The 25,354-nt window shown below is 37.7% G+C and overlaps 1 protein-coding gene across 2 annotated transcripts in view; it reads left to right on the top strand.

Annotated features, from left to right (window-relative positions):
• MYO3A (myosin IIIA) overlaps window positions 1–25,354 on the top strand; it is a 108,173-nt gene that overhangs the window by 17,646 nt on the left and 65,173 nt on the right. For both annotated transcript variants that reach the window (XM_030445416.1, XM_030445415.1), the window contains exons 3-8: window positions 6,620–6,724; window positions 7,525–7,624; window positions 19,943–20,019; window positions 21,229–21,374; window positions 23,426–23,491; window positions 23,892–24,047. In XM_030445416.1, the coding sequence (XP_030301276.1) occupies window positions 6,620–6,724; window positions 7,525–7,624; window positions 19,943–20,019; window positions 21,229–21,374; window positions 23,426–23,491; window positions 23,892–24,047 (650 nt within the window). The remainder of the gene's footprint in view (window positions 1–6,619; window positions 6,725–7,524; window positions 7,625–19,942; window positions 20,020–21,228; window positions 21,375–23,425; window positions 23,492–23,891; window positions 24,048–25,354) is intronic.

Genomic DNA, 25,354 nt, shown 5'->3' with positions numbered 1-25,354 from the left:
TTGATTCAGCCCAGGACCCAGTTGCCTTTCTGGGCTGCAAGCACATGTTGGAGGCTCATGTTGAGCTTCTGGTCCACCACTATCTGCAAGTCCTTCTTCTCAGGGCTGTCTGCAATCCTTTCTCCTCCCAACCTGTATTCATGCTTGGGGTTGCCTCGACCCAGGTGAAGAACCTCACAGTTGGCCTTGTTGAAATTTCTGCACTTTAACAAGCCCACTTCTTGAGCCTGTCAGGGTCCCTCTGGATGGCATCCCTTCCCATCCCTGTGTTGACTTCACCGCACAGTTTGGAGTCGTCAGCAAACTTGCTGAGGGTGCATTTGATTCCACCGTCCATGTCACCAACAAACTTTTTAAATAGCACCAGCTCTTGAGGAACACCACTCATCACACATCTCCATTTGGACACTGAGCCATTGATCACAACTCTTTGGGTGTGACCGTCCGGCCAGTTCCTTGTCCAATGAGTGGTCCTTCCATCAAATCTGTATCATTCCAGATTAGAGATGAGAAGTCATGAGAGACAGTGTTGAATGCTTAGCAGAGGTCCAGGTAGATGACATTTGTGTCTTTGGACCTCTGCTAATGATAATTTATTCTCAGAGCAAAAAAGATTCAGGTTGGCTATTAGGAAAAATGCTCTACCAGGCTAGAGAAACACAGAAATAGGCTACTTTGAAAGACTGAAGTCTCCAGCAGTGGGAGTTTTTTTAGGAGCAGGTTAGACAAATGTCTTTTCAAGGACCGCTTGAAAGCAGCAGATCTCAACACAGTGCAGATACAGTGGACTGAATTATTTCTTCAGCTCCCTTTTACCTCCTATATTTCTGTAGTTTTCTGGCAACAGAACAGCAACAAATCAAAATCTTCTAGTCTTACTGCAGTCAGTACTAAAAGGAAGGTCCAGTCAGCTCAGGGGCTGTACAGCATGCTCAGTGGAACAGGTCAGATTATTGATCTATACTAAGAACAGAAAAAAATGGAGATTTGTGCTTGAGATGCTTTTAGCATTCTTATGTGTAATAAAATTAAAGCAAGGTTGGACAATATGACATTTCATAACTATCACCCATGCATGCTGTAAGCTGTACATAGGTGATTTACTACCAAGTCATTTATGTCTGTGCAGCTGGTAAAGAGAAGGAAGACAGTAATTGCAGTTGCCCTGCTATTCTCATCCAAGCTACTGAAATAAGATGAAAGCACCTTGACAACTGCTGGATGCAAGCAAATGTTACCCAGCAGCTTAGTGCAGATGCATATATCAGGAGCAGTTGGATGATTAAAGGCTTCAATAGCCCTAACAAAAGTGCAACTGGTAGTTTTCTTAAAAGCAAAGCTAATACTGAAACCTTATTCAATGGTCATCAGAATCCAGAGGAGCTGAATAGAGAAATCTATCAGCCAGGTCAGGGAAAGAGCAACTGAGACCTACAAAGAATGCCTGCATGACTGTGATGTGATGAAAATTCTAACTGATCTTTCATGTGTTAGGATCATGCTATTTTATACATCTATTGCTAAAGACAGCTTTGCATACTAATAGTTCAACTACAGTAGCCCCGGGTTGTGGCAGATGGCTGGGTGTAGGACTGTGTATCATCCCAGTACGAGTCTGCCTTTTGAGTGCCAGAAAATCATAAGGGAGGAGCCCTTCATTGCCTGTGTCCCAAACACATCTGTTACAGCTTTGTGTGGCCATCAGAGCTACAGACCTTTCAGGCAGGTTTTCACATGTTCCAAGTTTTCTATCACATTTTTCTTTCCCTTAGTCTAAGTATGCAGGTTTTCTTTAGTCCTTTTCCCCTGTTTCTGCTGTCTAAATATCCATACTAAGGACTGAGAACTTTAAAATTGAAATACTATGGATCATAGAAATGCTTGCTTGGAAGAGGCCTTTGGAGATTATTTCGTTCAGCTCCTGCTCAAAGATTATTAAGTTAAATTTATAGGTTGTACAGGGCCTTTTCCGTTCAACTTTTGAATATCTCCCAAGAATGAAGCTAACACAGACTGAGCAATCTGTTCCAGTGCTTAACCACTCTGTATAGGAAAATTTTTCCTTTATGTCCCATAGAAATCTACTATCTTGCAGTTGGGGATTGCTGACTTTTATCTTTTCCTGTGTGCCTATGGGAAGCATCTGTCTCCACCTTCTCCACTCCCTTTTATGTGTCCCATGTTCAGTTTACCACCTTTTACTTGCTTGTATTTGCAAGTAATATTTGCATTCTAACAGTGCAGGCAGTGAAAATACAGCCAGTTAAGAAAATAACCTGTAAATCACAAGAGAATGACAAAAGAAGTGACTAACATTAAATTGATGAAAATTGCTCATGTACAGAGTTATCAGGATGACATTTCTAAATAACATCCTTGTGGGAGGATCACTAATATCTTCTCTTACTATGTCTCATAGGCTGGACATTTATAAGAATCTCTCTCTTTAAATTAAGTTTGTTCAAAGCTTAAAAGAGGATTTCTATCCATCGTTGGATAAACACAGCCTTTGGAGACTTCTTAAAAACAGTTCAGACTGAAGGGTTTGGTTTTGCATGCATTTCAGATAGCAGAGTATGTGTTATCTGAGAACCAAACTAAGAAAGACCCTTTGGTTAATATCTGCTACTGCTGCTGCCAGACCTGAGCTAACAGACACCACCCCTTCTCCCATACTCGGTTTTCCTCCTAGGATTACTAATTCCGTGAAATAGGTATTATAGTAGTGATACAAACAGCAATAAATGCATCTGTGCATGCAAGAGACAATGTGTGCACGTGTGCTCTGTGAGAGTAGGAGAGAGAACTTGAGTTAACTCTCTTCTCCCATTAGACTCTATGGCTCATGACAGATAGGACACTTGTATTTGGTGAGTTACTTTGGCCTTCAGGGTAGGAAGCAGCCCTGTGGCACAGCTTGGCTTCTCTAGTATGTCTGTGTCCCAAGTTCTCCATGTGTTTCTCGTTTTCTGCTTCTAGTCTAGTGCCTTTCATCAAAGTATTCTGAGGTGATTTTAGCAAATTATGTGGAGTACTGAAACAGACTAATGAGCTATTTGGCCATGTGAGTTCACAATGCTTTCAACAAAATAATAGCTACCAGCACCTCTCATCTCTAGATGTTTCACTGGAAACTAGAAAAGTCTTTTTTTAAAAAGTTATCTCTGTTGACTTCATGATTTATTGTCATCCAAGCATTACAGTTAGCTTAACTCAAGCACGATAACTTGGGAAGAGGCTACATAGTTTTTTCTACTGTGGACAGTGTGCCACTAGAGAAGAAGCAGAAATTATCTATTATAGATAATTGTAAACTGCAAGATATAGCAACACCCAGGAAAATTCCAGTATGGAAGTACTGCTGAATAATGTTTGTACTTTAATCTCTCATATCTCTCATTGAAGGACTGTCTGACTTAAGGAAATCTGATATATATATATATATATATATACACTTATGATGTATGGGTTATTTGTTTCCCCTTTGATGTCATGAATTTGTTCCACATCAGCATCCCCAAGGATAATTTATCTCCCTGTCTACCCATATTCTCAAGGCAGCATGGTTCAACACTACTCAAGGCATGAATATTGTAGTTTTCTGTAGCTTCTTCTTTTGAGAGGGAAGAGAAAAACTTGATGGGTTAGGATAGGGACTCTTGAGGTGTTCATGATAAACTTACATTGAACACACATGCAGTGTGATAGCCTGAGTCAAAACAAAGAAAGGCAGTAGAACTACAGTTATGTGCATACTTCTAAGGACATATGGCAGCTTCACTTGCAAAAAGTAGACAATAGAAATAGGAAATGAGACCAGATGCAACATTTTACCCATGAGGACTTCTTTAGCATGTAGAAAAATAGAACAAGCTTAATACTAGCCTGTGTCATCCTTGTCGTCATTGTTTCCCCCCTCCTGCCCTGCACAGCTCAGAGCACACACATACAGTGTCTGCCATAATCTCCTTTTCTAATTGGAGTTGTATTCCAATAATCCCTTTTTGTCCTTATAGCTGTTTGCATCCTAATACCTAGCCTTTTTCCTCCTCTCCCTCCTATGCTAGTGGTCTCAGGAAGATAAAAATTGTCTGATGTAAGTGAAAGTACAACTCTTTGAGACAGAAGCAGTAAAAGAAAAGGTGCCCAGTGCATGGAAGAGCCTGTGTTGATGACATCCTCAGCTGAACTCTGCCTAAGCAGCCACCCTGCCGTGGGAATCCATGGAGAATTTCCATGGTAGTGTGGGTGCCTTCTGCTTTTCTTCAAGACCTGCTCAGCTGGCCTTTTATATACTCAGCTGCAGTTTTGGTTTGGTCTAAAATAATCACAGTTTTAGTATCTTACTTTACCTGATATTTTAGATAGGTTTTATCTTATAATACAGATATTAATCTCAAAATAGGAATCTATACCTTATGAGGGGTAGAAAAATTAGCTAAAGCAACATGTTTAGAATGTAAAAATCAACGTTGCTGACCCAAGCAAATAAGTTCAGTTTTAATTCTAACTAAACTTTAGATCTAAAGACCTAACTTTAGACCTAAATAAACTTTGAAGAAGGTGATTTCTGAGATATAGTTTCTTCCTTCTCCCACCAACAAAAAATATATTCCTTTCTTGGGTTAGTTTTCTCTACCTTGAATAGAAAGACTAGCAGATATCGTGTTCTGTAAAGAAAATAGAAGTAGTTCTTTTTATAAGAAGCAAAAATTTTATGCTTGACCATGAAGAAAAGTAGTTTGAAGAATATCATATGTGTAATTTCTTTCACAATTGGTTTGTCACTAATCAGCTTCAGTTCCACTTGGTTTGATCAAACATGTTGGTGATGAAGAAAAGTTAAAACAGTGGAGACCCTGTAAAGACAATCTCATTGTAAAACAAAACCAAAAACAGTAAAAAACAATTAAAAGCCAACAAAACTCCCACAAAACCTAGAAAAATTCAGTGGAGACAGTAAGTCAGCTGAAGTCAGTAAATTAAATCCTACTTCAGAATCTGACCCTGATCCAGCAAAGCTTTTAATCTCATAATTTAAGCATATCAGTTCTTCCCTCTCTAAACATGCATGTTGTCCCACTGAAGAGATTAAGTGAGTTCAAAGATTGTTGCTGTAGAGCTCAGCATCTATCAGAACAGAGCCCTCATTGACCTGATGAAGAACACACACATCGTGCCACAAGACTTAGGTACTGAATGGTCATTGTGTAGGCGTTCATGTGGTGCAAATTCGACTCAGCCCAGGGCTTCCAGAGGTAGTCAGAAAATTACTTTGTTTGGATAAAAGGGCTATAAAATGTTTCATACTGTAAGGTGCAAGTCTTTTTGTAATTGCAGCACAGAAAAAAATAGAGCTGTAAAAGTACTGATTTAAAAAATCATCTAGAAAAGTATCTGATGTCCGGAGTTCCGTAGTTGAAAGGTTTTGATGATAAATAATGCCCTGGATTAGAATGGACTTCAAATTTGTAGCCAAAAGGAATTACCATATTGTGCTATGTTGTGAAATGCCGTATGTGGGTAGTTATTTTCATATGAAAAACTATGGGATGATACAGTGTAAAACTTAAAGTTTTTTAACACTGTTTTCTAGGAAGCAACTATACCTCTACAGAGGCACTGGCTCTTCAATCAGAGTATTATTAGGTACATTATGGATCATTAAGGGCTTAAGTACCAATTCCATCTTTGTATTTGTATAACTGCTACAGAGGTATCACTTAAATTTACAGCGTTGCTTCCTCCTGCAGAAAAAAGGTTTAGTGATAAAAATTAACATATAAAATACTGCAGGTCTGAATTAAGCTGCTGGTAACTTCTGCTCACTAAACTTTTTAGAGAGCAAGGCCAAACGTCTGCTTCCCATGTAGCTGGGACAGGACAGAGGGTTCCTGGAGTCTAACTGGATCTTAGACTAAAGAATGTATTTCCAGTGTAGACTGTCTATGCATCTCAAATAAGAATCTGACAATGCTGATGCTACAAGGGCTGTAATTCATCTTACATCCATGGCCCACCAGTTTCAGTGGGAGATGAAACTTTTCTTCCCACAGCACTTTCATCAGTTTCCATGGTGCCGTTCCCCTGAACTATAACATCCTTCTGCACTAGGAATTAAATGTTGCTTGGCAAAGAGGGCAGCTTTCCCCTTGGAAGATTTTCTTCTTGGGGGAATTTTTCTGTGTTCTGGTGCCTTAAATCCATTTTATGTTGTATGTAGCTTTTGCACCTGAAAATTGATGCCTTAATACTCCACATCGCTGGTGAGTTGCACATGATAAATGTCAGAAGCCATTTGTGTGCCCCACAGAACATGCCTTCCCAGCAAATTTATTGCACTATAAGCTACTTCTGTTTCAGTGAAAAGCAACCATGTCCATAGGAAAACAAAGAACCACTGCTGTGCTTATGTTTGAGAATTATTAAATGCAGAAAGTAGTGGAAGAAAAATTGGCAAAAGTTGCTTTGTATACGTGGTAGGCATAAGGACAAATTTGTGGTTTGCTGGTTTATAGAAGCTTATTTGACTACAAATACAAAGACTATTGAAAACTTAAACCAGGTGGCTACTCTCTTACTTCTTAATTCCTTTTTATATTCTCCTGGTGTTTTACAGCTGTGCAATGGTGGATCTGTGACTGATCTTGTGAAAGGATTTCTGAAGAGAGGTGAAAGGATGAATGAACTTATAATTGCTTACATTTTACATGAAGCTCTGATGGTAAGATAAGCTCTCAGTGAAAGGACAGTCAATATTCAGCTCATATTTTTGCTTTGAGAGAAGAGCATGTCCCCACTAACACAGCTCAGTATCTTGTGTTATTGCTGTGACTAATGAAATTTAGGTAATATGTAATTCAGAGGGTTCTTTTTAAACAAGCAAGGTAAAGAACAATTAATCTGTTTGTTTCATTATTAAGATAATGGAAATTGATTTCTCACCATTGATTAATTTTTCTTATTAAATACAGTTCTCCATCAAAATAGCTTTTTTGGGGGTGAGAGAAATATTGTCAAAATACTGTTCAACTACTTATGTCTAGATCCAAAGTATTTTTATAGCAAAATGATCAACAGATCTACTTAATTCAAACACTACTGCAACACTTTTTTTTTTTTTCTTTTTTTGTAATCAGGAACAAGTGTCTTCATTTTTAATTTTCTTTTAACCAGAATGTGACTTTCTGCAGTGGAATTTAGGCCCCAGCAGTTTAGGCCCCAGAAGTTTTCTTTGAATTTGTACTCTAAAGGTGTAACATTTAATGCAGATTTATAGTGCTTTTTTCCCCTGCTTGTATTTTAAGATTTCTATTTGAAATAAAGTGGGGCAGTTAAAAAATAAATATTCCTCATGGTGTGCCAAGTGTTTTTACAGTAAGAATTACATTTCTGTGTTTTGGGATTAAAAAAATAATCTGGTTTAAGTATTTTCATACTTTTCTGCTACCTTTTTGTTCTGCAAATGTAATACAGAGGACAGAGCAGTTAGTAAAAAGTTCATGTTTACATCTCACCTTCCAGGGACTTCAGCATTTGCATGAAAACAAAACTATCCACCGTGATATTAAGGGAAATAATATACTTCTGACCACTGAAGGAGGAGTCAAGCTTGTGGATTTTGGTATGTTATGTTTACTTACACATAAACCTAATGTTTTACATCTGAAGCACAGAAAATAAAACAGAGTAAACAAATCAGAAAAGATTAATGATATTAGGTTTTATTAGGTTTTTGAGTTCTTTATTGAAAAACATTTGGATAGCCCAAGTTGTTTTTTTTAACTTGGTAGAAATAAAATATTCACAGTGTTTTTACAACTTTGGGTTTTGCAGCAGCTTTACTAATGCTGTTTTGATATCATGACTAAGAAATAGAAGTTATAATATGTCTAAGTGCCAAATGCTTTGGGGCAGACATAGTCAGTGAAGTGTTGAAGAAATTTAATAGGGTTCCAAATAATGTTAGTGTTTACTTCCTCCAGAACCATGTTCTGGTTCAGTGAAATTAGGAGCCAATAGACAAAAGCTTCATGTTGTATATGAGAGGACTTAAGATTTACTAGATATTGTAAAGAGTGGTAGAGCTCCACCTCAGTCACATGTACTTGATTAGTTTCATTTGAAACAAGAGATACTACCTCAAGGCAGTAGAATAGTGGGTATTTTATAGGAAATCCCCACTTTTCAAAGCCTGGGAAGACTGACATTACTTCTGGTGAGTCTAAATGCAAGGACTGCAATTAAGTGAAAGGGGGCTGTTCAAGTGTTAGACCTAAAGTGATTCTTGAACTCTGCCATCTGGTTTCACAACCAAAAGGGAAAAGCAGAGACACAGGTAAGTGGATGCAAAATGTTATTTATGAACCACACCACAGTGATTTTCCTTAAAAATGTATTGACTGCTGTTTTATATAAGGAGGGAATAAAAATTTGCAATGCTTGTTCTTAACTATTACCCTTTCATAGCACACTGTCTTCTAATGTGTAAATTCAATTAACTGGTCACTAGTTCACAGCATAGCATACAATTGTAAATATCATGAGTCCATGGCAGATGGAAAATCTTTATTTTTCCTTTACCCTTCTATTTTGTACTGAGATTTATTCAATTGATACATAAAAAATGTTTAAATTAATCAGGGGGGTTTAACTCTCATAGTATAGTGTCTTCCTGCCAGTAGTTCGTATTAATTCAACTTCTACTAATCCACAACCCCATGCAAGTACTAGGACTGCTAATTCTTCTTAGAATTCATGTATTTTTGTTTATTGTTTTATTCCTCAGATTAAAATTTCCATTGAAAAGCCTTCAGACTTCCTAAATGATCTGCCATACATACATACTAGTATTCTCTGATAGTCTGGAAGTTTAATGTGATACAAAATCAATATTTTTGCCCACAGTTTTTTAATGTGTTGGGGATGCTAATTTTTTTAAGGTCCTGAAGGCAATTAAAGGCATGGAGGATCAATGTTCCTGAAAATTAATTCACTCATGCTGCTGTCAAAAAATACAAAGCTATAGGGATGAGGACCTGCATTCTTTATTCCTCAGCTACTACTGTGATCTACTTCCAAGGCTGTAATTGAAAAATAATCTTAAAAATCTTGTGGGAAAAAATGTGATGCCGAAGCACAGATAAGAACATGTGCAAGAAACAAATGTACAGACACAAACTTACTTGTGGGTGAAGAGAGGTCTGTAATACCTACAGTCCTTCCTCTCAAAGGAATGTAGGAACTGCACATGAACATAAGAATAGATTGATTTTTTTCTGGCTTTTTTTTCCTCCCCCAAACCAATCTGAAAGCAAGAATTTGTAATTTCAAATGGGAAAATATTATGTAGTCTTCATACAATCATCATGGAAGACATGCTATTCACCTTTCAGGCTGATGTTTAAGGTATTCAGCTGGGATTTGGAGGATTTATGTCTTCTACTTAAGAGGGTTTAAACCCACGTTAATCAGATTCCAAGAGGATTTTTTAGCCAGGAATGGGAGTTGATCAAAATATCTCATTTTGGCACTGCCATAGACTGCTGTACATAAACATTTATAGGATCAAGGACTGAAACATGTAGCCATCTTTTGTTATGTGAGCCTGTAAATGTGAAGGCTATAGAATGAGGTAGATTCTTTTTTTTCCTCTGGTTCTTTTTTTTACTCAGAGGAAGCAAAGTTTTTGTTTTAGGTTGAACCAATTATTACATGGGACCATGCAAGCAAATTAAAATGACCCAAATAATCACACAGCCCTTTCTAGTATGCACACAGCTTTTCTGTTGTGGAGAGAGGAGCAGAGACAGTGTATCAAGGACTTTTTCACACTTGACAGAGGAAGTGATCCCTTGCCAAGATAATTTTGTCTATTTCATTCTCCTGGATGCTGGATGCTGATTTGTTCCTGAAGAGCCTTTTTCTCTTCTCTTCTCACTGATACATTTTATGGTTGTTTTCATGTGAACAAGTACACAAAACCTGTATCTGAATGATGAACCTGTGCCTTATAGAAAACAGTATTATAAAAGGACCTATTCTCAGTCTGTGTTCTGTGATCATATAACTTGAACTTCTGACATGTAAAAATTTATTTATTTTCTTTTTGTTTTAAAGTACACTTAGGAACTTTTTAAGACTTGTAAGTGAAAAAACAGTTAACTTTCAGTGAATTAAATCACCTTTTCTTTCCTTTGTTCTTTTTGTACTCTTAGAACTTGGAGTGCAGTGTAACACCACTGTGAATCTTTTGTTTCACAGCAGTATTGACTTTCCAGAAGCTTCATTTTGGGACACAATTTATAGACATTGCCTTATGGTTGTCTCATAGGCGTTGCAGTCTAATAGATGACCTTCACAACACTCTTATGAGGACATAAATTACTATAATTCCCACTTAAGAGCTGAGGATCTGAAATTTTGAGAAACTGAGTGGCTTGAGGTGGCACAGAAAGTGTGTGGAAAAATCTCAAAATACAGGCTAACAGTCTGAACTGTTTCCCTTTTGTAGAGGTATTGGTAATTAAAGAAAGGAGAAAGACTTTGAACAAATAGAGTGGCAAAGTCTCAGCCAGATTGCTTAAAAGAGTAAAATTTTTGCTTTCCTATAAAAATCTGCTGTAATTTTGTTTAATCATCTCAGCAACGTTATCATATCTAACAGCCAATCCCAGTTCATAGATTAATGATCAAATCAAGTAAATGAGTTCATAACATCTCCACACCAATGCCTTCAGAGCTCAATTTCTTATCAAGTAGCTGGCAGATAGAAGTTTTAGTTTGAATTGTCTAAGCCACAAGAATTTTGAAATACTGTTACCAGGAAAGTATACACTCATCTCACATCCATCCAGTATGGTAATTTATTTTAGCAGAGATAAACAAAATAATTATTTTTTACTACAGACAGTGAGTATCAGCCAAGGGGATCTACTCTTAAGCACATCCTATGATCACAGATTCAGTTACTGAATTTTGTTAAACATCCATATACATTAAGAGTCCCCATTTTCCTTTTAAAAGAAGAGGGTTGACTGAAGGCAGTTTTGCTACCTGAACATTTGTGGAAATTAGCTTTTAAGCTTTGCTGGTGAAAAACGTTTGGGGAAGGATTTAATGCCTGAGTATCACAGTAATTATGCTCCAAGCAGGGAGCATCCTCTGCTTCATCAATACAGATAAACAACTGCACTGTATTCAAATGTTGCTGCTATGTTTTCAGCATAAAATAGAGATTTGATATAAAAAGATTTATTTACATTAAATTGCCTGCAACACTTTAAGGGGTGAAAATTACATAATATACTGTATAAAAGAGTAGGAAGAAAGCAGGGTATGAAACGAATTCCCTTTTAATAAATATTCATAATTATCTGCACAGTTGCTTATTAGTGTCCTGGGAAGTAAATATTTTACATGTGTTTCTCAGATTTCTGGTTGTATGTAGTGGATTGATGTTTAAGAGCCAGATTTCAAATGAATTTTTAGCTATTGAAGGTGGCAAAAAAGCAACTAATAACATTTTCAGAAAACCTCTAGCACCTAAGTCCAAATTAATTTAGTGCTAGATATCTTTTGAAAGTCTTGGATCTAATTTATCTGCAGCCTTTATTGCCTATGTATGTTTCAGTGTCTGACCTTGTTTCCTCAGTTTAAAAACTGGCCTGAAGTCACTTGCACACATAGCACACATCATCTCTAATAAAAATTCATATATTCATCTGAATCTTACAATGTGTAACCAATTTCATAGGAAGCTGAGTGTATAACATCTGCTTATGCTGACAAACACTTGCTTCTTCAAATAGACACTCTCAATTCAATTTCTTTTCCTGAAATCAGGGTGCTGCATGGGGCCTTTCATGTATTAAATAATGTTAGTCTAAATCACAGTTCCTCTATATAAATTCTGAAATGTCAAATAACGTGCTGTTGCAAAATGTGAGAAAAGAATCTTAGCTGAATTATTACTGTTATTGTTTTAACTTTGGTCTGAAAAAGTCCAAGTGACATTTCATTTTGAAAGATATGATGTGTTTCTGAAATCCCTTGCCATTGCAGTAAGTCTGGGAGCTTGGAAGGCAGAGCTTTTCACACTTACATATTATTGAAAGAAGAGGACACAATTTGCTATCAGCAAACTAGACAGGTTGCTGACATGTGGGGAGTCATGGAGGAAATGAACCATTTTCCCACTGAAAGTTTGGAAACATCTCCAGTCACATGATTCTTTTAGCTAAAAAGAGGAGAGTGTAATGCTGATGGAAAATTCCTCTTCAGCTGTTTTTTTAGAGTTGACCTTGTAGGCTGATAGTCTTGAACAAGAGCACAGGTAACTCATACTTTTATGAGAATGCTGAAGCTTGCTGTCACAGACTAGAAATATCCCAGGATAAGCAGCTGTTGCCTTGGAAATGTCCAGAAAAAATGTAAGTATAAATTGTGCTCCACAACTTAGGCAAGTGCATTGTTTTACAGCAGCACAATTTCTTGCTGAAGGCCATGTCCTTCTATACATCAAACAAAACCATACTTTTATACCACATGTAATTAGATTGTTGACAATATTGCCATGTAAGGTCACAGGAGAAAAAAAGTCAGACATCTAGATGAATCTTAGAAGTTCAGATTTTCATAATGAAAATAACATGTTGGAAGACTCATTGAATGTTTGGAATACAAGCCTATTTCTAACATCCTGTGATTCCCCTCCACTTTGCTTAGTACTGTCACTGTGGTAAAATTGAAAAGGATTGGTCCTGTCCATTTTCAGTTTCTTTTTAGGCACTTCATTAGTGGTATCTGAAACTCTCCATCATTAAGAGTTTCTGTAAAGCAATACATTGGAAAGATCTAAGGTTTTTTTATAGGTGAAGCAGGTTCCAGTGGAAGACATGGAAAGGAAGTAATGCAATCTCACTGCTGCTGGCAGGTGATGGAAAATCACAAGCTGTTCTGCATGTAGTTAGAATAGTTGACTTCAAGGGTTCCTTTAGTACTGTGGATAAAGAGACTGCATTATTTAAATGTATTGTTGCATTATTAATGTATTGTTACATCCATGGAATATATAGCGAAGGTAAAGTGATTTTTTTTGTACTTCAGACATGCTTAGTTTGAATTTTTTGCTTTTGTGAGATCTGTTGGACTTAGAAGTTGTGTGTAAATATTGTCTTGGCATTTCTTGTGCAGTTTCAGATGTCACACTTTGCATGTAGCTAGCACAGTTTTATTGTGGATGTACAGTAGCCTGAGCAACTAGAGATCTAACCTGAGTGTAACTCATTGGTGAAAAAACAGTTTGGGGAGGTAATACTGTATTGCTCTTTATACATACTGAAAACTGACATTGCTTTGTTTAATACTGGAACTATTTCTTCCATGCAGTTTGGAAATTGCAGGTAAGCTTTTGTGTTTGCAATGTAATGGAGCATAATTAATAAGTCCATTCTTGCAGGGGGGTTGGACTAGATGACCTGTAGAGGTCCCTTCCAACCCAAATTATTCTATGATTCTGTGGTAAGGATCCATCTTAATAGTTCCATCTGCTTTATTGCTCACCTCTCCTGGTTTTCATCTGAGCTTTCTGATGGTCTTATGGGGACAGCATCTGAAATCTTGGGTTGGAAGTTGGGAAGGGAATGACAGAGCTGAGCTTCATCCTTCCATTGTGACACCTCACCAGCTCTCATGTTCCCTTGCTGCTGTGTTCTCTCCCTACCACAAACACTCTTAATAATCACATCTGATTTATCACAGATCAGTCTAGCAAGCTGTGTGTGGCACATGGGGTTGCAGGGGGAGAGAAAGCTCCCAGTTCTGTGCTGCAAATGCAGGCAGTACAAGTCAGGCTGCAATGGACTGGGAGTCGAGAGCCACCTTGTGCTCAGTGACTAAGCTGAGAAGTCAACTGCGAGTGGTCCGGGTCTGAGTATAAGGACATTTTGGGAAAGGACATTTTAATCTCTGTCCCTTTTAATACATGTCATGGTTCCCAGCCTCGCGTGTGCTGCTGACATTGAAGAGAAGCTCAGCATGACCTTCAGTAGTTTTCCAAACTTGTGTTGATTATTTATTCTGGAGTAGTTAGAATATCCTATTGCAACTCTTTCTTCTTGCCTTTCATTAGCTCCAAATGCCATCTGAATCATTCTGCAAAAATGAAACAATTAATTATAATAATTTAACTTGAAAGTGTTCAAAAATAAAATATTTTTCTTTCTGCCCTCAGCTCACTTTAAGCAATGAATCATAGCAAGACTTGCATTTGCCTAAGTCATTCTAGCATGCATCCATAATAAAGCTGTCTGCTTCACTGATTCAGATCAAACCCAGACTATTACTGTGTTGTTATTTCTGCATACCATATAGCATGACATTCACATGTTGTTTCTAAAAAGCATTTACTAGGGAACAATGGCAGAAGCCAATACCAATAAAAGACACTGAAGAAAGTTTTCTCCATGAGCAGCTTATCAAACTGCTTTGAACCCAATCAAATTAATTCCAGATTTTTCAAACCAGGGTTAGCTGGGATAAGATGGATTGTATTGTATTGACTTGAGCTGTGGAGCATTTTCATTGTTGAATGTTAATTCTTTGTTGAAGGCTTAGTCCTTAAAAACCTATTTTGTGTACCATGTGTGAATGAAAACCTTTGTTCTGACCAGTAACAAAAAAACAAAAAAAAAAATCATGTGGCCAAATGCTGTATCCAGGATAAGCTGTTCACTTGGTCTTTCAAATATTTTCTGCTCCTAATAAACAGAGATGTCACTGATGGCTTAAACATTAAAGGATCTTGACACAGAGAGCTGGTGGTGTATGCCAGAGACACATTAAGTAAGAAAATAGCCCTTTCTGGCCAGCAAATACTTCCTCTTGTTTTTTCATGGATCACAAAATAGTAAACTCTTGACATTGTCAGAAACACTCTAGTTTCCCCTGTGTATACTACATCCCATTCCTTTTTACCTGAAAGTTGAACACAGTGTCTCATTTCTACTGAAGTATCCCAATCCTTAGGTATTTTAAATATTATGTCCATTAGCATAGATGTTCCCAGTAACCCAGATGATCTTCACAGGAAAACAAAGTCCTATAACAAGGGGAAAAATCTCCAGAGTTTTCCTAGACACATGGGAAAAATCCTTTTTAGGTTTCAGAGGTGGCAGTCAGTTTGTAATCTAGTGTCTAAGGAAGGCAAGCATGTCAGAAGGAGGACTTTTCTCACCAGCATACTGCACCAGATTGAGCATAGCTGCCCAGATCCCTGAGGCTTCTCCAATCTAAATACATCTGGCCAATTGTACATCAGGAAAACAAATGTTCCTGTGCATCCCTTTCAGGAAACCAGCTGAAGCCTGGAAGCATGAGATTTGATTAGAATCATTGCCTCCTGCTGTGCTGAACTGTCATGAGCATGTGGAGGTCACCTGCTCCACTGGAGGCCATGGAGAAAGGGTGCAATCAGAACTGCAGACTAGGGGAAGCTAGATCACACTGCTACACCATCCTGCCCAATCTCTGTAATAAAAGTCTTCAGATTCTCAGATTTCTTAAAGAAAGAAGCTGTGTTAACGCCTTTTTTTTTTAATGTAAAATTCTCACAAATGTGGTGCATCATGCTTTTTTGTTTGTTTGTTTGTTCTTGTCATTGTTTACTATTTTTATCAATATATGCCTAGCAATGATTCTGTATCTGATTTAGAATTTTCATGTTGTTCCTTATATACCTAAGCATGCCTTTTCTTTGTAATTCTTGTGAATTTTCTGTGAAAGCCACTGGACTTTGATTCCTTTAGTTTCCATTTATGTCACCCTGTATTTTAAAGTACAGATTAACTTTTTTATCCCTTTTTACTACATGCCTCTTAGTTCTGTAGTAAACACTGTGGATTTTTCATCTCCCAGGCAGCTCATATACTTGGTCTTCTTGAATACTAGGCTTCTGGTCTTTCTGAAGGTGTAAAAGGCCATTTACAGGCCCTATTTCAGTTAAAGATTTGCATCTGCTGTGTGTATTTTCCTGACTGTTTGGGAAATTCTAGTTTTCATCACTAAAACAGTATGCATTAAAATGATACATAAAGATGGATGATGTGGTAACAAAGGACAAGGAAAAGGCTGAGGCACTCAGTGTCATCTTTGCCACAGTCTTTACTTGCAAGGCTGACCTTTAGTAACCTTAGATCCCTGAGACCACAGGGAAGGTCCAAAAACAAGGAAATCTTATCTTGCATAGGGAAGGATTGGGTTGGGAAGCATTTAAATGAATTGGACACACACAAGTCCCTGGGATCTGATGGGATGCATCCAAGAGGATAGGGGAGGCTGAGGGAGCTGGCTGATGTCATTACAAGGACAATGTTAGTAATCTTTGAAAGGTCTTGGAGACTGCGGAAGGTTCCTGAGGACTGTAAGAAATCTATTGTCACCCAATATCTTCAAGAAGGGCAAGAAGGAGGATTCAGAAAGCTATAGGCTGGTCAGCCTCACTTTGATCCCTGGGAAGATGATGAAGCAAATAATGCTGGAAATAATTTCCAGACACAAGAAGAACAAGAAGGTGATCAGGAGTAGGCATCACAAATTTATGAAAAGGAAGTCATGCTTCATCATAACATAATGTAAGACCTCTCACTATAGAATGCTGATGAAAAATCTAAATTTTTTGGCTTCTCGTTTCAGCTTTGTTTCCTGTTTCTTTATTTCCATCTTACTGGTTAGAACTTGGTCTCAAGGTCACAGGGAGGATGCTTTGGTGGGGAAGTGGACACTGAAGGCATAAATGAAGAATGGCTATGGAAGAAGTAGCCAAGGGCAGTGTGATAGTTAGAGTGTAAGCCCTTTGGGGTAGGGCCCATGTTTTCTGTATGAATACAGTGACAAGCATGCTGGGAATGCAGTCGCCCTGCCATGTGCCAAGTGAGAATTTGTTAGAATTTGCTAGGTCTAGCCACGTGCATCAACCAGTACAACAGGAATACTTCTGTCACAGGACATAAACATAAAACGATGTTGAACAACCTCCCAGTTTAGATCACAGCAATGCCTGCTCAGATTGGGTGCTACTATGAGACTAATCTGTCCTAATAATAGGGAACTCATTTTTCCTCTGTGTCTCTTTTATTGAGTGTTAAGGTCATGAGCAGGCAGCTTTACTTTCATTGCTACTCCAACTTGCCAGTTTTTGCTATGAAAATCTTGAATAATACTCATGGTGTAATTCCCATCTTTTGTTATTAAACTAATACCTGAAAAAAAGAAAAAAGACAAAGAAAGAACAACAGAACAAACCAAAATGAAACCCAACTAAACATCCTCTCCTCCCACCCCCCCAAAATAAAATTTGCAGCAGCCTTTTTCCAACTAAATGCACAATATTTTCTTTTGGGTGTGCATTGGTACTCTTAATCACTTATTAAGTCTTAGCTCTTAACTTCCATAAGATTTAAATTTTCTGTGTAATAAGACTGTTTTATTTTTAGATTTTTCTCAGGAGAATATTTGACTGACTTTGCATTAAAACAGTAGTAAAGGGGAAGGGGGAAGAGCAAGATGGTTTTGTTGGAAAATACGCAGGTTAAAAAAAGCTGTCCAGCTATATGCTTGACTGATTACTGAAATGCTGGAAGAAATGTTACTAAGTGTGGAATTACATCATCTTTCCTCTAGACACAGAAAAAGCCTAAGGAAATATCATTTGTCATAAGACCTACACTCCATAATCTGAAATGCCACTTTACTGCTAAGAGGAAAAGAATAAAAAAACAAACAAGCAAAAAGTACACAAGAAACCCCAAGAGCCTAAAGAAAGTGATTGTGAGCAATTCCAATTAAATCAGATTTTTACTGAAGTAAAAAAGGGAGGAGGGAAAATCATTATGTTTATTTAATAATTACAGCTCAGAGAAAAAAAAAACCAATAGTGCATAGGCAGAGAAGATTGTGCACATTAATGTTCCCTTTATATTTTGTTCCTTATGTCTACAGAGAATTATTATTTATAAAATCTGACATTGGAATTGTAAAAATTTAGTTAGTGCCTGTCTTTGCCTGCAGATTTGAATCCCGTTTCCTCTTCCAAGGCTAAAAAAAGAGCTTAGCACAAGGGATTCCCATGACACGTATAAAGGGAGAGGGGAGAGCAGCCTCCTCTCTCTCCAAAACTGAAGATCACTTAAGGATGCCCATTTGCATCACTGCAAGATGAGAGACCCGTGGTGATGAGTGCTTCCTCCTTGCTTCCTGAACGTTCTCTTTTGCTGAGGGCTCGGAACAACCCCACACTCTGTGAGCAGGAAGCTGGACCTCAGACAACACCTTGAGGTAGCAAAAACAAAGCCTCTGTTTAGCTGAGCCGAAGCAGGATTGATGGACTTTGTGCTAAGCCTTGCTTTGTCCTGCTTTCCATGGTGCCAACAGTGGGTATTGAACTTTCTGCAGGCACAGAGAGAGACAGAAGCTCAGCTTTCTCAAACCTGGGGTAGACTAGAGAGAGGCAGCCACAAAAGCAATGGGGGTGTGTGTCTCAGATGAGATCTTTCTTGTTGCCTTAATTTCAGCAGTTGCACACATTTCTGTGATGGACAAATTCAGATACTTTGTGATCAAAAATTTTGTGTACAAACAACAGATCAAGTCTTCTGTTGCTCCTTGACCTCCACTGAAAAAAAACCCAAACAAACAACCCACAAAACTATCAAATGAAAACTAAACAGAGTCTTAGTTAGGATTTCCACCAGGCAGTTAATTTGAATTCTGAATCATCTGCAGCATTTTCAGGAAGGTAACATCAAACATTTTCAAACCAGACAACACAACTGGGCAGTGGTGATGACTGGAGCATCATGTATTTCAAAATAATGAAATGGCACTTAGAGTGAAACTGAGTCTTTAACTTGTTTTGAACTGAAAGAAGGTGTATATATGTATGAAGGCAAAGTAAATGGGCTTCAATGTCAGTCAGAATGAGGTTGGAACAAGAGTAGAACGGGGCACCTTTGTTGCCATCCATGATATCGGCACTACAGAATGTGCCTCTGGGGGACCTCACAGTGGGCTATGTGAAATGTAAATCCATACCAGTTACAACTAGCCAAGGGTTTGGTTTTCTCCATGTGTTTTGTTCTCCCCTTACACATACATATTTCCAACAATTGCACCCTTGTTGTGTCAGGCAGGAAATTGGTGTCAGGCTGATCAGAAGTGTGCTGCAGACCCCTCAATCTCCTATATTGTCAGTGTCTTTTAATTTGAAACTGTAAGGAATCTTTAGATTTTAGAGTTCACCTTCCAGCTCTTAGCCTGAAATAGTTAATTCCTTAAACTACAGCTCCTGTTACAAAGCTGATTTACAGGCATTTGGTGTTGCTTTGAGAATGTGCTTTGAGCATGGAGAGTCTTCTGGTTTTGTAAGAATTTTTCAAGTTTCACTTTGTTTTGTTGTTTCCTTTTTATGTCAGAGCAGCTAGGACATGAGGATAATATCTCTTATAGTGTTCAACGTGAAATACATAAATAATGAAACAGAGGTCTAGTGTCAGTACTGAGCATTAAAAGAAAAAAAAGGAATCTGTGGAAGGTTCAGTACTTCTTCCCCTCTAACCTAGAGGTGCTTCACTGTTCTCCTAAATCAGGATACAGAAAAACCGTAACTAGCCAGTCAAAATATATGGAGTCGGATTCCTAATAAAACTCACTGGGGACTAACCCTGGTCCTACTCAAGTCACTGGAAAAAAAGGATGCGGAGAACCTCAGCTGAAGTCCTGAATATTTTTGAGGATTGGGCCCCTCTTTCCAGAAAACTGGAAAGATGTATTTGAAATATGCCTTCAGAGGAAGTTGGAGCATGACAAGACAAGGATGGAAGCATTCAGAAGGACTGCGTTGGGTGGAAATAGCAGCAACTCTGATATCTTCCCTTCATTCTTCCAGGTGTGTCTGCTCAGCTAACCAGCACTCGTCTCCGTCGGAATACCTCCGTGGGCACCCCGTTCTGGATGGCTCCAGAGGTAAGATTAACGTTCTGAAACATTTTCTCAGTGGTATTCAGCTGCTGCATTCTGCATTTCTGCTCTTGCTTTATCTTTTCTCCTAAACACTGGACCTTTCACCAAATGAGAGACCCATGTCCTTTTCTCTTATACGTTTGCAAGGTTTAAGTTAAAATGTCTAGAGCCAGAGAGCAAGGTGTTGAACTGCTTCCTAAAATGTTGAGGAGGAAAGATTAGTACCATTGATACTTTGCAGCTGTAGAAGCCTTTAGGTAGATACCTTTAGGTATCTCTTCTCCTGATATATGGAAGGAGCCCAGAATGTTACTGTGATACATTACAGCTTTTATTTATGGAGTTCTCTACCAGGAAGGTTTTTAATACTGTATATCTATAGCTCTGTATCTGTGTATCTTCAAGAAATTGAAGAAGTTATTGTGAATAAATAAGATGTATTATGTATCCTTGGAAACTTTTCTGGCCTGAAGTTGAAGCATATATAGATATATTTTAATCTGAGGCAGGAAAAATATTTCATTAATAAGCCTGTGTACTTAAAATATTTGTGCGTACACAAACCCAGGCACGTACATCCGTTTATAGCACATGAAACTGCTCTGTTTATGCACCTTGCTCTAGCTAAGTAGCTAATGGGACACACTTTGGTTTAGACCTGTAGCTAATGAGATGAAAAATTCTAGATTCATCCAGCATTGTGGATAAGCTGAAATGTGTATTAAATTAAATACTTTTGCTGTAATACACTAGAAAACACAAGATTAGTTTGGTTTTGAAAATGGCTGATTTGGTTGAATACAGACTCAGCAGGAGACAGTGAATTCAACTGCTTCTCTGATTGTTTCACTTCACAGGGAGAGTGTATAGCTCCATTAGTTACTTTGCTGGAATAATCCATAGAAAAGAGGTTTAGGGTTGCTGAGTTTCCTTCTAATTCCCTCAGCAGTTTACCACCTTCAGCTAAAGGAGCCAAGGATTTGCACCTTTTTTGTCAGCTCAGTGAACATCTGGTCAGAGAACCTGGTGTTCATGGGCACCTGCTTTCTCTAGGTATAGCATTAATTTTTTTTTCAGTAACAGGATGCTTTGGCTTCCTAATGTGTGTTTATTTCACCCAGTATCTCCATCCTGTAAGAGATTACCCCAACTGTGAGTGTACTCTTAAGTTCAGACATTTGACTATCCAATGGCCATCTTTTACTCCAACAGGTGATTGCCTGTGAGCAGCAGTTGGATAGCTCCTATGATGCCAGGTGTGATGCATGGTCACTGGGTATTACTGCAATAGAGTTGGGAGATGGAGATCCACCCCTTGCTGATTTGCACCCTATGAGGGCACTCTTCAAAATACCAAGGTAATATCTCGATGTGTTTATTTCTTTGTGGGTAAGACTGAAGTTTTTCCTTTACTGTTACTTTCTTCAAATTTAAACAGTGTAAATATATGGAATTTCTTGTATTACTTATACTAGGAGGTTAGAAATCATAGAATCATAAAATTGTTTAGGTCAGAAAAGACCTTTCATATCATCAAATCCAACCAGAAACTTAACACTGCCAATTCCATCACTAAACCATGCCTTCAAGTTCCACATCTACATGCCTTTTAAATATCTCCAGGGATGGTGACTCAGCCACCTCCCTGAGCAGCCTGTTCCAGTTCTTGACAACCATTTCAGTGAAGAAATTTTTCCTAACATCCAATCTAAACCTCCCCTGGCACAACTTGAGGCCATTTCATCTTGTCCTATCACTTGTTAGCTGGGAGAAGAGGCCAACACCCCCCTTGCTACAACCTCCCTTTAAGGTAATTGTAGAGGTGCTAAGGTTTCCCCTGAGCCTTCTTTACTCCAGACTAGACAACCCCAGTTCCCTTAGCTCTTACACATACAATTTGTTCTCTAGACTTTTCACCAGCTTCATTACCCTCTTTGGACATACTCCAGCACTTCAGTGTCCTTCGTGTAATGAATGGCCTAAAACCAAATGCAGTGTTTGAGGTGTGGCCTCACTAGTGCCATGTACAGATGGGGGTGATCACCTCCCTAGTCCTGCTGGCTATAACTTTTTTGTTAGAAGCCAGGGTGCCATTGGCTTTAGTAGCTTTATTTTCTCCAGGCTCTGCTTCTAATATGTGCACACATTGAGAAGTTCAGATCTGACTGTGCCTACATTGAGAAAAAGCCAGCAGCTTGTGCTGCTCCTGACATTTTCAGTGTTGCAGTCCTCTGGCAGTGCAAGTAGCAACTTCTTTCTTGTTTTGCTTGAAGCTCGAGATGAAAGAACCAAAAGAGCTGCTTACAGTGTTTCAAAGACCACCAATATCATAATCTGTAGGGGATGATCATACAGCAGTTTGTGAACTTCACTCTAAGAGTTAGAGCAGTACCCACATAGTATATGTGAGAGCTTCAAGTCTTTTTCAGCCAAGTCACCCAAATTAGTTTAAATTACCGTTTGTTTAACAAATCTTGGCTCACTTGGCACTGAAGCAGGGCATACTTCTCACCTTTACTTGCTCTTTGAAAAGCAGTCACAAATTGCTGTGGTCAGTCAGTTCAGTTAAGTCTTAAAAAGAACTTCTGACTTAAACCCTTACAAATACTGTGCACCTTTCTACCCTCTAGTAAATATAAGATCAATACTCATTCATTCCATTAGGTAAAACCTGAGAGTGATAAACTAAATGTTAAGCAGCACTTAAAGAAAAGCAGTTATGACGATTGACTGAAAATAGACAGAAAATTCACCTCATCTATAGGTGATGCCTTCTGTCTTTATGAATACACTTGCTGAAAATGTCACCTCTGAATGAAAGAGGACTGTTAAAACCATTTGAACTAAATTAACACCTATAATAAATATCTCAAGCTCAATAGAAAAAACAGTAGAAGTAGTATTTATTCACAGTAGGTCTGTATTTAGTCCTTCACTTGACTTCTGATTATCTCCTGATAAATGAGAAATAATCAATAAAGAGCTAGTTCCTTCTGACAATTTGTTCAGCAAGTTGATTGATTTGGTCCTCTGGGAAAAAAATGAAAATAGAATTTCATTTTTAAAATTCTCTTAAGAAAGTGTATTGTTTCAGTCTTGAAAAGAGAAACTTGCCATTACAAGTGAACAGTGATTAATGGGCTGTTAAAAGTAATTTCCGTTTATTGACTTGATTGGAAATACTGTAGTGACTCTTTGCAATGCTTGGTAGATCATCCCCATGCTATTTCTCCTTGTTAGTTATGCAAAGCAGGAGAAGCAGGGAGGCATTGTATCATCTACCCATGCTCCTTTTACCAGTGGAAATCAATATCTTTTTTCAGTGGCCTTCCAAAACTTATTACTCAGCCTGCCTTCACACACTGTTTTTGTGGAGTAGGTTATTAACTTACCACACTGACCTTTGCAGGAATCCTCCTCCTACGCTACAGCAGCCTGAACTGTGGTCACCTGAATTCAATGACTTCATTAACAAGTGAGTAACAGCTGAGACCACTATAGCTGAATATGAAACATCTGTATATGGCATGTGTAAAATATATTTGTATTCACTGTGGAAATCCGTTGCTACTAATATTTTTCCTTAAAAGTCTAGTTTGTAAATCCAGTTTGACTTCCAAGTGAAGCTTCAGATTTAAAACATGAAATAGCATTTTAACACACTTGTTATATCTATTTTTCTGAACTTAAATAATACTTAGTTTTAAAATGCAGTAATTTAATTTTTTGACTCATCAGTTCTTAATAATTTTCGGTATAGAGCTGTTGTGATTAAATGGATGTTTTTATTATGGAAGTATGAATGAGCTACTGACAACAATTTCAAAACATAGCATTGATTCCTCAGTGATCATGTGCTTTTTCTGCCAGCACAGGTGCTTGACTAAAGATTATGAGAAGCGTCCAACAGTATCTAGTCTTTTGCAGCATGGTTTTATTAAGCAAATTGAGGGAAAAGAAAACGTGCTACAAAGGCAACTCATGGAATTTATTGATGTTCATCAACAAATGGGAGTCACTGAAAAGGCAAGGTAAAAGTAGCTAAAATGTAGACCAGTTGGGATAATTTTGGTTTCAGGATTTAATTTTCAGAATCCAGTTTTGTTTCTGAATGGCTAGGGCTCAGAGAAAGATTCACCTGTTACACTTTTAGCTGACCAAAAAATAGAGATTTTAGTCTTTCAAGTCCCCTATGGAGCCAAAGGAAAGTGAGGGGCATCATGATTCACACAGAGGATGAAACAGCCTTTAGATCCTCCTGTGACTCAAGGTGCAGCTTGAGATCCAAGCTTTTAGAAAGCTAAGGGTAGGTGAAATTAATTTTTAGCATTTTCTTACATTTGCATAGTCACCTAGTATTTAAGCAAGTGTGCTAAAAATAACTAGTCAGGCTCCTGCAAGAATTGGATGCTACAACTGAAACAAGTAATAGTGGTACCACACCTTGTTTTGCAGACTTTGCTTACTGTATTTAGTAATATTTTGTAATATAAATTCTTCATAAATCACTTAGCACCCAATGGGTTTTATTTAAAACAACTGAAAATGGCTTGACTCAATTTTAAAATTAAAAAACCCAAACACTGAGTACACTGAAGTAACGTATCAGACATGAAATGTAGTAAAAGATTAAAATTTATGTACTACTGGTGTGACTTTTCCTGTGCTTCAGGATGAAGAATGATAACTTATTTTTTAATTAAATATATAAATCAAAAGACATTTTGGCTTGATCATATGTATGGAAAAAAACTTACTAGAATTTGCCCCTTTTCATTTTGCACATACTTACAGTAACAAATATACAGAGATGAGTATTAGTCTCTATCATTTAGCATTTCAGTAAAAACCTATGTGCTGAGTTTAAATTTAAGCCTCAAGGCTGGATTTGTATGTTATATATGGTGCAGACTTGGCACAGACACAGGCTTAGTCCAGAAAGATTCTGGAATTGAAATAAGTTTATTGGGTGTCAATTGCTGAATGTCAATTTGGAGCATTCAAAAGCAATACTTTTCAAAGCATTCATTTATTAATAAAACTAAGGAAATTATATGTGGTAAAATAAGTCCAGAACACTACATGATATGGTAACACTTGTAACACTGCTCCTTTCAAAACCTAAATAATTTTTGAAAATCAAGCTTCTGAGTCTATTAAGTATTGTGAGCTTTTTAATGCATTTGATAGATCCCATGCTTGTTCTCTTTCAAGTCCTATTCTTTACTTTTAAAAAAAAACTTTCATTTTTTCATGTAAATGCTGCAAAAATCAAAGTACATGAATTTTATTTTTCTGTATAGTACAAATATAAACTGGCACGATTTGCAGGTCCAGA

The sequence above is a fragment of the Calypte anna genome, chromosome 2 (genome assembly GCF_003957555.1).
Source record: "Calypte anna isolate BGI_N300 chromosome 2, bCalAnn1_v1.p, whole genome shotgun sequence".
NCBI classification, from domain to species: Eukaryota; Metazoa; Chordata; class Aves; order Apodiformes; family Trochilidae; genus Calypte; species Calypte anna.
This window is presented reverse-complemented; position numbering and strand designations above follow the sequence as displayed.